Raw genomic sequence first — 11,420 nt, 5'->3', positions numbered from 1 at the left:
GTGTGCCAACAGGAATATGTGTGGCAATATGGCGCTTTAAACCCCTCTTCTGAACAAATTGTCTTCCACACCGAGTACATTCATATGGTCGTTCACCTGTATGTACAGTTTTAATATGTACGTTCATACTATGTTGTTCAGCCCATCTCATTTGGCAGATTGTACATTGATATGGTTTCTCACCTGTATGTTTTCTCATGTGAATTTTCAGTTGAGCATTTTGAATGAAACTCATTTTGCAGTGTTTGCAATGATATGGTTTTATACCAGAATGACATTTTGTGTGGTACGCTAAAGCACACTTGCTTCCAAGTTCCTTCCCGCATTGTTCACATTTGAATTTTATTTTTTCATTGGGTGGTTTATGAGTATTCATATGATGGTTAAGACTGGACTTCTGTGTGAATCTTCTTCCACACATCTCGCAGAGGTATGGTTTTTGACCTTCATGAATTTGCATGTGGATGTCCTTATTACCTTTACAACTAAAAGATTTTATACAATATTCACATTGAAAAGGCTTTTTACCAGTGTGTGTACTCGTATGCACAGCTGCATTTCCTCGACTAGTGAATTTTTTGTGACAAATATTGCATTCATGACCTCCTGTCTTATGAAATTTCTTAAGTTCATTGAAGTGACCAATCCAAGAAAATGTTTTCTCACACAAGTTACATTGGCATTTTTCACCAGTGTGTGTCCTTACGTGATCTTTCAAAGACTGTGCCTGGGTGAATTGTTTTGCACACTGCTCACATTGATATGGTTTTTCACCAGTATGTTTTCGAATGTGAATGACCAATGCACTTTTACAGACCATATTCTTCCCACAATAGCTGCAAGTGTTGGAATTATTCTTGGATTGCATTTGATGTTTATCATTTGGTGAGACACTTGTTTCTGCTGCAACTTGATCATCATCCTTCATTGTGGATTGTTCAGAATGTTCTTGTGCAGAGTACATCTTCAAATAATAAAACAGAAAAAACTTTCAAGTCGAAAAAACACACATTTCTCCCTGAATTTACCATATATATGTATATATTATAAATAGAACAACTGTGTCTTAATGTCAATGACTGTTTTCATATGGTCTGTCAATTCATCTCTTGCTGTATAGTTTTTATCTTCATACATCAAATAGTGTATTCTTCATCAACAACCAATGATATTTAAAGTCTCACATTGCTATCTTGTTTTTTTTTTACTATCATTCTACAGTTGTGATGATTTTCTGTAAGTTAATGAAAAGTAATTTAATAGTATGGGAATCTTTTTCCAATTTTACGATAATAGACATTTATTTTTGTCTGAAATCAAAGGAAAAAATAAAACAGGCATTTTCAATGAACAGTCCTTGTTATGTATTTAATGTCAAACATTATATAATTCTGTTGTTATAAAGTGAGTAATATATAAAGTATACAAAATAACTATCAGTGTTTTAACTGCCAGTAAATGCATTATGGCTATGTTTTGTAAGAAACATCTACTGCAAATCCAGGACATGACTGACACAGAATAATATAATGGAAAAAATAACATTTAGAGGAAGAAAACCAAAGAACACATACACAAGATCTGATTCTGAGCATGTCAAAAACCTGCGTTGTTTACATTGTAAAAAATAATGTATATGCAGTTGTATGCCACTATGTGCAGTCTTTGTATAAAGTTTGAGGTACATTGATCAAAGCAAGTACAAGACATATAAATAGTCGGCCATTTTTGATCCAATCACAAAAACAGAATAGAATTGGTCAAGGTATGTCTGAGATACAGCTTAGACTGCACACACAGACACATGTACCATAAGACCATGTTTAATTATTTAACTGTTAACCAATCTGTAAGTTACAGGCAATGCAGATTTGTTGTTGTTGTTTCATTAGCAAACTGATAATGTCATCTTCAGTTACGCATTATGTTCTAAACAAAGTTGATTTGAATCATAACCAAACACCCTTATGAAGATCCCTGTACACTATAGATACATCATAGATATGCAATAGATACCGAAAGACATTTTGTATTTGGCAACAGTATGCAAGAAAACTCAGCTAAATGTAGCTTACTTGCTTATACACAGAGTATACTCAAGAAATTAGGTCTATACACAGCTAGCAGAGTACAATAGTTGGCAGGTGCTTGAGAACCAAAGAAAACAAGTCATTAAAAATGACACAGCCCCAGTTAAATTTTTGAAAGTTCTCTCTGTGCATGTCATATTAAAGTGGAGGGATTGTCGCGAGTGTGTCCTTGAAACTTGAGTCCCAAGTGGCGTATACAACAGATTGTTTATTTAAATCAAATTCGACCACGTATTGTGTGATGACCCCTCCGGTTTAAGACAAATACAAATGAAAATGGTACATGAATCTTGGAAATATAGTAGTAAGGCCAAAAAGTCAGATGGCTGTCAATTGGCCATCCTTGATCTGATTTTGAAACAAATTGTCATGGACATGTATCCTAACATGTATAAAGTATGTACCAAATTTGAATGAAAACTAACAAAGCATGTCCAAAATACATTTTCCAAAAACAAAATGTCTGCCAGTCGGCCATTTTGAATGAAACCGCTAAACTGGACGGACGGAGAGAACGAATTACAAGTCTCCATTTTCGGACTTCATTCGAACGAGGAATAATAAGATCTATACATGGCTAGCTGTGTACTGTACACAGAAAGTACTTGAGAAACTAAACTTCTAGACAGAAATACACGACAGGTGCATAGGAAACTTAGCATTTATATAAATATATGTGACACGTACTCAAGAAACTTGACTTCTATATAGATATATGTGACTTGTACCCACTAGAAAATTAGCTTCTACAACTTTTATATATAAAAAACATGCAGTGTCTAGAAACTAATATGTGTGCACCTTCCCAACACACACAAAACATTTAATAATTATCAGTACCCCTTATTTAACTCATAATAAACCGCCATAAATGATGACACAAGCCAAAATTATATTATTTACCGTAAAGTCAACTCAAAGTCAAAGTTCCTATGTAGGAACGTGTTTTAATCAAGTTCATATCGCAACTATATTAAAATTTAAGTCAACTATATTACCTAATTTGCATGGTAATTAGCTAATTATTAGCTGTTCCATGACTGTTCCACTGATACCTGAAGAGCCGCTCTTTGGATTTTCAAGAAACTTGAAACTTGATGCAGATTTGATTAGTTTTGGGTAATTTGAATGATTAGCCAATTTTCTTGGTAACTTGGTACATAGATATCATAGGACATTGCACAGACCTGATAGTTTTTAGGTTAATATCAATACATGTTAATTACCTTATTTGCATAATTAATTCATTAATTAATATGCATAACTCTTCGTCGAACCAGAAATTATGCAAAATTACAAACGATGCTGTCTCCGCCATTTGTTTGAGGGCCAATCTGATTAAAATCTGATGTAGTGTACGGGCTTTAATTATTTTGGCTATAAACTTATTTTAATTTTATTTTTTATTACTTTTGTTATTAATGCCTTTTTATTTTATTATTTTACTTTGATTTTGATTTTTTGTAATTCCGCCCTACATACATCCGATGCCTATGTAACGAGATTTCAACGAGACCCACTGTCGACGATTTTAGTCAACGAATCACAGACCTTCTTCTATAGCGCACATGATGACGTCACCGGGCAGAGTCAGGTGGCAAACACACTCAAATAAAATGGCGGATTATACCAACGTTAGCGACCGAGAAGAACACGGCTTTTCGGTAAGTTTATCATTGTCAAATGCAACGAAAGTCATTTTTTTATGTTTATATTGTGGTTCGAGTTTAGATCGTTATTTTGCGTAGTTATTCTGGGAGTGACGATTTTGTTTCCACCAGTTCGACCGAACACCGGTGTCTTTTTCCAGTCGCTTGCCCTGGAGACGAGTGATGTTTTGTTGACGATCGGTTCAAAACCGTCTACGGTATTGAAGCCGTAGCTGTAAATATTCATCAAAATGTATCAACATTTTGTACATTATACAATAACTCTTTATTAAAGTAATTGAGCTGATTTGGACTGGAATAAAATATTTTTTATTTGGAACACATCGCAATTGATCAGGAAATATGTTTTTGCTCCAATTTTCTGCGTCGATGCCGTGGGCCGGTGACCGTTATACAATTTAAAATTTGCATTGTTTACTATAGCTGTTTACAGTGTTCTAATCATTGCGATTTACTTATTTTTTTGCTTCCGTTCTAGATAATTATGCTCAGTGTTTGATGTAAAATTGAAGCGATGACTGAATAAACGAACCTTGGCTGGCGAAGATGTATCAGGAAGTGTACACATTTGTTGGAAGTGAACAAAATATTCAATGTAATGAAAAAAATTGTAAAATGCTGTGGAATTTCTTTTGTAAATAAAAATATACTAGCAATTTTCTATTAATGGTTTATTCAAGTGGGCAAAATATAATGTACAGAAAGATTGCCCGTAGAGTATCGCTACACTGAAAAGTAAGCAACCAACAGCCTGTATAAAAAGGGGCCTGTGATTGGCTGTTACTTACGCGAGATTTGAACAGGACTTACGTAGGCGTCGGATCAGATGTATGTAGGGCGGAATTTTAAAAAAATCACAAAATCAAAATCAAAGTAAAATAATAAAATAAAAAGGCATTAATAACAAAAGTAATAAAACACAAAATTAAAATAAGTTTATAGCCAAAATAATTAAAGCCCGTACACTATATCAGATTTTAATCAGATTGTTTGAGGGCGTGATTTCGGCCCGATCGTTGGGCCCCGATGCGTTTACACAGTCGGAGCCATGTCAAGGCCCAATCCTATCAGAGTTCAACCCCGAGGGTTCATTGGAGCCGAACTTGGCTTTAGTCGGCTCGAGCTGAACGTGGCTTTAGTCGGCTCGAGCCGAACGTGGCTTTAGTCGGCTCGAGCCGAACGTGGCTTTAGTCGGCTCGAGCCGAACGCGTATACGCGGTCATTTTGATGGCTGGAGGCCCTAGAGCCGTAAGGATCCAATAAAATGCTGCCGTGTAAACGCGGTAAATAACTCTAGTGTAGGATTTACATAAACGTTATCGTTCAAATAATGACTGAAACGATAGTAAACCATTTATACTAAGATACCGATACTAATTATTATGAATATTGTCATGACATAGAAACGTAAAATCCGCTTGTGATTTTTGTGTAAGAAATTACGGTGTCACAGCGCGATATGGGCGTAAAATACATGTATTTTACTCACCTGAAATATAAGTTTGACCAATAAACCACGATTTTCACGACCCAGTTATTGATGTGATGCGAACAGGACCAGTCTGCGAGAAAGTGATTCCACCATTCATTCATCTTTGCACGGGTAAGCCCTCAACGTATTAATTTCTAACTAACTTTGTTTTCACACAGTGATTGTCGGTGGCACTGTTCTCCCCAGGGGCCATATACTAAGTAAGCTGTAACATCCGGGTCTATGGAGCAGAGAGTTGCATTTGTTGTTCAAGTTAATATTTACTAAACAAGAAGACAGCAAATTGATATTCTTCAATCTTGAATATTCATCATACACTACTGAAAAATAGGTCGACTGCAGTACCTTCCTCCATTCTTTTTCCAAGTATTCATTGCAATAAACTAAAAATTGGGAAATAGAAACATCACATAATACTCTTGTTAGTTTTGATCATTTACCACCTGCTTATTTCCTCATTTTCAGATTTCGCATTATTGTGTAATAAAATGATAACTCCAAAATGTTGTTTAAGCTTTTTGACGAGGTAATAATGGCTGTTTTTATATACGGCACTGAAATTAAGGCACATACAAACTCTAACGCAGCGAATTAAGACGTAATATAAAAGTAAAAAGGTAATATGAACTGAAAAAATTAAAAACGTCACATAGTCGGCGTCAGTAGCGGTTGAGTTCGGCGTCGTAGTGTTGTCAAGATCGCGTCGTCTGCAGGAGATGTTGTCGTCGCGGTCGCTTCGTCCTCCAAAGTAGTTGAATAAATACCAACTGTGAGAGTATTAGATTGAATAAAGAAAATATTAAAATAACTGAAATAATTGTAAAAGTATTCGATGAAATAAAGGAAATATTAAAATAACTGAAATAATTGTAAAAGTATTCGATTAAATAAAGGAAATATTAAAATAATTAAACACCCTCCACCATTTTCAAGAGACTCCACCTTACAAAGATTGAAATGCAAAATAGGAAAATTTGGTTGCAAACATGGCATCGGTATTTTTTCCTAAGGGAAAGCACATATATAAATATAGAACGAAATGGTTATAGCATGGCACTGTGTCTGACTACATGGGTGTGTGAATGACTTCAGTGTTCCGTTATAAGGTCGTATGGTATCCCTACACTGCAGAAGCGAGTTATCCCCGAAATTCCCCTTTGAGCTACATTACAGATTTATTGTTTTTTAGTTTGCTAACAACGCTAAGAATTTCTTCGGAACTTGTTGCATTTCTTTTTCTACAAGATTATTTTGTAACTCGTGATTGTTATTGTTTGTTTTATTATAAAGAATTGAAAAATGTTCAGTCCAATATTTTCCCTATATTGTTGTATCTTTTGATTACATAGGCTTCTCAGCACAGATCAGTAGTCTTTTTGGTTGGCACTTTCCATATATTCAAGTTGGGACAGCAAAATGTTATTATATTCTCCTTTTTATATTATATTAATTTTGCATATTGTTTTTAATAGTATAATATTGGTGTTTGATATATGGGTTGGTTGGTTGGTTGTTTTGTTAACAACTTAGAGGTACTATTTAATTTCCTTTTTAATGTAGAACACGACTTTATCAGACCATTTTTTAGCTGGTAATATTTACACCACAGTCCCTCTATGAAGGGACTGTACTTACACGTAGAGATACCAGATTCGACCCAAATGAATACACATTAGTTCATTGCAGATAGTCCAGCTTTATTTATCCAAACCGTCAGCTGAGGTCACGCCCAGCTGCCAAACTTTTCCCCTTCTATTACAGCTGTAAATCATTGACCGGACAGTTATTGAACATTGTTTCAATATTTGGGTTTTGTAACGTGACTTTGTGTTTTTGCTTTGCCTCATCGTCTCAAATGATTTTTTTTTAAATGTGGTTTAAATTTATTCACATGTTTTGTGTTCTTGGCGTGATTGCAATTTACAGTCAGTGAAAACCAATAGGACAACAAAACGCTAAGGCATCGCAAAGTAAACATGCGATCAGCCAATCGCTGCAGCCGTTGACACGATCACGTGATTGCCAGGGATGTGTCTCACGGTTTAAGGCATTGTGAAGTTGCCACGACTAAATACAATTAGTAAACAATCTATTTATAAAATTCCTGTACTATGTGTTTATAATGTAGTTGTTGATCCTAAATAATACTGCAACGTCGTGTGAACCAAATGTGTATAGTTTCATGGGAGAACATATTAATAAAAATTCAATTATCTAAAAATGTCGTTAGTTTGAATAAATTGTAATTATACTTGAGGTTAGATACCACAAAGTACGGCGATGAATCAGGAGACAAGTGGAAACGTCACCTGTTTGCACGACGACCTCTGGGGTTGCGGACTTTGATCTAGACCAATCACGTAACGAATAAGCATATAGTGGTAGGCACGCATGCGGAAAGAACACAGCACTACAACTCGCTCATATTCAAAAGGCCTACTACTATGACGACAGCAGCAGAAAGGGTCAAGTTTAGATGTCCACTTAGTGTGACGTCACAGCAGAAAGCCAAACGTGAATTGAACGAAGATGAGACAACGCGCAAAGAACAGCTGGTCAAATTACAGCAATTAATAGACACCCGACCGGACATTAAATTTCGCACAGACGAAGATTTCCTTATTCGTTTCTTGAGAGCAAAGAAATTTGATGCAGACAGAGCATTTAAGGTACTGGTACATTACTACGAAGTACGGAGACAGTATAAAGATGTCTTTACTGATGCTCTACCCTCGACCGTTTTACCGGTTCTAGAAGCTAACATCCACTTTATAACTCATGGTCGTGATAACGAAGGGCGGCGTGTGCTCATCTTTAAAATGGGTAATTTGAATTGCTTTTAATAAGCGTATCCGTGTTTTGATATATAATAAGTTCGTTTTAAATTATATTATTTTATGCCGCCATTTTATACAAAATGACGGTTAAGTGTATGTACTTGCTTAGCTTTCCTTTTCCCAAATAGCTTTTAGTGGGTTTGGTCACAGTCCCTCTATCTAGTGATAGAGGGACTGTGGTTTGGTACATTTTCATTACACAATAACGAACGTAATCATCATTTTAATATTATTCACCGGCTAATTGGTTGACAGCGCGAATAACCAATCAGCAACCGCGTTGCAGCTGGCGATTTCTTGCATTATTTTTCAGCGTGACAGTTTCAGCAGGTGCAGCCAACGAGCAATAAATTGAAAAAAGCTGTTCATAAGCTACCCTCCACCTGAAAAATAATTGTCTTCCCCTCTTGCTGACCAAATTCATCTTTCCCCCGCCCTCATTAACAAAACACTTTTTTGCCTACTCCCCTACCGCCAACTTGCATTTCTTGCCCTCCTGCTGACCAAATTCATCTTTCCCCTGCCCTCATTAAAAAAAACACTTTTTTGCCTACTCCCCTACCGCCAACTTGCCTTTCTTGCCCTCCTGCTGACCAAATTCATCTTTCCCCTGCCCTCATTAAAAAACAACACTTTTTTCCCTACTCCCCTACCGCCAACTTGCCTTTCTTGCCCTCCTGCTGACCAAATTCATCCCCCCCTCATTAAAAAAACACCGATTGGTGGCGTAATTCATCGAGTCATTGGCTTCTATGGGCTTCTAGAATACATTAACCACTCAGCAAATCAGTGGGTGACTCGCATTTTTAGTTATTGATAGCACACAGCTACCCACATTTAGCTGGTGTCATTTTCCCCAATGCATTTTTTTTATTATACTCTGCCCTAAAGGCTGTTTTGCCCACACTGCGATATTTTTTATGTAAGTACCTTGCCCACTAAAGCAAGTTTCCCTGTCCTTGCATTTTTTAAGAAATCTGTCCTGCCCACTGGGGGGTACTGATATTTCCCGCCCCTACAAAATATAGAAAAAAAACTGCCCTCAACAAAAATCCCTTGGAACAGCTTTTCCGATGATCAGCTCCATTGGCTGCACCTGTTTCAGTGAGTTGTTGTGAGGTGGAGTTATTTTATACCGTGAAGTAGGTGTAATCGTGGTTTGTGAGTGGTCGGTGTAAGCAGATGGGGGAATCAGATAATGATTTATTGGTGGGGGAATTATGTTGACCTTCTAAGTCGCTGACACCACGTGAAAATGTGCCCTCACGACACCCCTCACGTGGTGCTTACTACACTTAACGTTTATTATGTCCAGAAAATTGGGATGTTGAAAAATTTGGAGCCTCCGAGTTGACTCGAACTGCTACTATGTTGCTGGAGATGCTTCTTGCCGAAGACGAGACACAGATCAACGGAATTGTTGTTATCGGAGACGCAGGTGGACTCAATATGGGTCATATCACTAAAATGGGGCCATCTGCTTCGAGGAAAATGCTGGACATTCTGCAAGTGAGTTGTTTAATTATACATTAATTTACAAATATTGTGAACGTTGAATGTGTAACCTAATAAGAATGATGAAATGTTCAAATCGGTTTTGTTTGTTTGTTTGTATTATTTTTGATCGAAAAATAAAATGAAGATATGGTGCAGATATGTTCTACTGATAAAACTGAAATTAATAGTCTTGAACACGTGTTATAAAGAACCACTTATTTAATGTTCTTATGCATTTTCCGAATACGGAAGTGTTATAGAAAGGTATAATTCCGTACCCAACTGAATCGCACAGAACAATACTCAAACCAACGTAAATCTAATTTTGCTCTCTCTTTCTCTCAGAATGCGTTGCCGCTTCGCTTCAAAGCAATGCACTTTGTGAATGAACCAAAACTGTTTGACACTGCCTTTGCCATATTTAGACCGTTTTTGAGTGAGAAACTTAAAAAAAGGGTAAGTCCGATGAAGTAATCAGTGTTGGAAAAAATAAAAAATCAGAATGAGTTAAAAAATAATGGCGCCAATACATTTGAAAAACTACCTAAATAATCTTGACGTTTGAGTGGAAACTGAGTCCTTGCAGCGACAGTGTTATGATGACGTAATGGCTGAAAACAATGTCGTCTAAGCGACAAATGAGACTATCCAATCGTTTGTGCTTTGTAGTATAGTTAATTGACGGACGACTAAAGATCAAAACACGAGCCATGCTCTAGAGGGCCTTCTTTGCTGGGTTTCTGCGTGGCTTTTGTTTTTGTGCGCCATGACGTCTGAGACGTGACGGGATTCAGCCAAGACGACATTGCTGTCACGCATTTACGTCATGAATACGTTTTGTCGCTAGAGGGCGACTTACAGGAATGGTGTGATGTGTATATACTTTCTCATTTAAACCGGGGGAGTCGTCACCTGCGCATGCGTCAGATGGCCATACCGTGTCATTGTTTACAATTAAGCGTCTACCCACAAGCCTTTGCGTTTTTAGCGTGTGTTATCGTCGCTTGGGACTCCCGCGCATGCGCAGGGGACGACTCTCCCGCTTTAACAAGTGTGAACACATCATATGTAACATTCGTGTTTATTTCTTGTTGGCAGTTGCAGTTCCACGGCGATGAATTTGGAGCCTTGCACAACCAGGTGCCTTCCACTCTTCTACCCGTGGAGTTTGGGGGCGCTGTGCAGGAATATGACAACAAAGAATGGAGAGAGATAATAAAAAGTATGACAGAGGAATTCATTGAAAATAACAAGTACGGATTTCCGAAAACTGCTGATACATTGGGTGGGAAAGATCAGGGTGCTGACGCGGCAGGTGGATTGACTGGTAGCTTCAAGAAACTGGACATGTGAACCAAACCAAGCAAAATCACAATGCATCTTCTGCAGCCATATCCGTTTTCGTGAAAGTTTTAATTTATTTTGCGTAGGCCAAACTAAAGAGGCGTACATAACTTCCAATGACGATCAATCGTGTATTTAAGTAGTGTGTTTACGATTACATATATTGAAATTGATATTTGGGTTGAATTTTTGAATATTGAAGTTGCGAGTATGTCAGATGGTTCATTAAAGAGCGCCACCACACGAATAGTTACGTTCACTTTGATCTTAGGAAGTTGTTTGTTATAAACACATAGTTTGACTGGAATTCAGTATAATTTTATTCATAGCTATTTCAAACTCGCATCTAATCACATCCAATGTGAACTAATCATCCTGAAACTTTGGACCCAACAGAGCAACACTATAGATTATGTTTTCTATGCAGAGTGGATTCGTTGGGTCATAAAATGCAAGGCGGCAATGAAATGCGTTTCAAAACAGCGTGCGC

The 11,420-nt window shown here is 37.1% G+C and overlaps 1 protein-coding gene and 2 long non-coding RNA genes across 3 annotated transcripts; 2 read left to right on the top strand and 1 right to left on the bottom strand.

Moving 5' to 3' along the window:
* Positions 1-1,023: 1,023 nt before the first annotated feature.
* Positions 1,024-5,444, bottom strand: LOC144359170 (uncharacterized). Its single transcript, XR_013421953.2, has 2 exons — positions 5,250-5,444; positions 1,024-1,234 (listed from the first exon to the last, which is right to left on the bottom strand). It is a non-coding gene; the product is annotated as an uncharacterized LOC144359170 (long non-coding RNA).
* LOC144359169 (uncharacterized) lies at positions 3,607-4,416 on the top strand. The gene is made up of 2 exons (XR_013421952.2): positions 3,607-3,754; positions 4,239-4,416. It is a non-coding gene; the product is annotated as an uncharacterized LOC144359169 (long non-coding RNA).
* A 2,168-nt stretch (positions 5,445-7,612) lies between the features above and the next one.
* On the top strand, positions 7,613-11,177 carry LOC102801534 (alpha-tocopherol transfer protein-like). Its single transcript, XM_006820975.3, has 4 exons — positions 7,613-8,075; positions 9,405-9,598; positions 9,932-10,042; positions 10,685-11,177. Exons 1-4 carry the CDS (start codon positions 7,697-7,699, stop codon positions 10,937-10,939), a joined length of 939 nt encoding a protein of 312 aa, XP_006821038.1. The 5' UTR covers positions 7,613-7,696; the 3' UTR covers positions 10,940-11,177.
* Positions 11,178-11,420: the final 243 nt, after the last annotated feature.

Source organism: Saccoglossus kowalevskii, chromosome 14 (genome assembly GCF_978046115.1).
Source record: "Saccoglossus kowalevskii chromosome 14, keSacKowa6.1, whole genome shotgun sequence".
Taxonomy (NCBI): Eukaryota; Metazoa; Hemichordata; class Enteropneusta; family Harrimaniidae; genus Saccoglossus; species Saccoglossus kowalevskii.
This window is presented reverse-complemented; position numbering and strand designations above follow the sequence as displayed.

Coding starts and splice junctions, on each gene's coding strand:
- LOC102801534 (XM_006820975.3), top strand. CDS start 7,697: ATGACGACAGCAGCAGAAAGGGTCAAGTTTAGATGTCCACTTAGTGTG. Junction 9,599..9,931: donor AAATGCTGGACATTCTGCAA/GTGAGTTGTTTA, acceptor TCTTTCTCTCAG/AATGCGTTGCCGCTTCGCTT. Junction 10,043..10,684: donor GTGAGAAACTTAAAAAAAGG/GTAAGTCCGATG, acceptor TCTTGTTGGCAG/TTGCAGTTCCACGGCGATGA.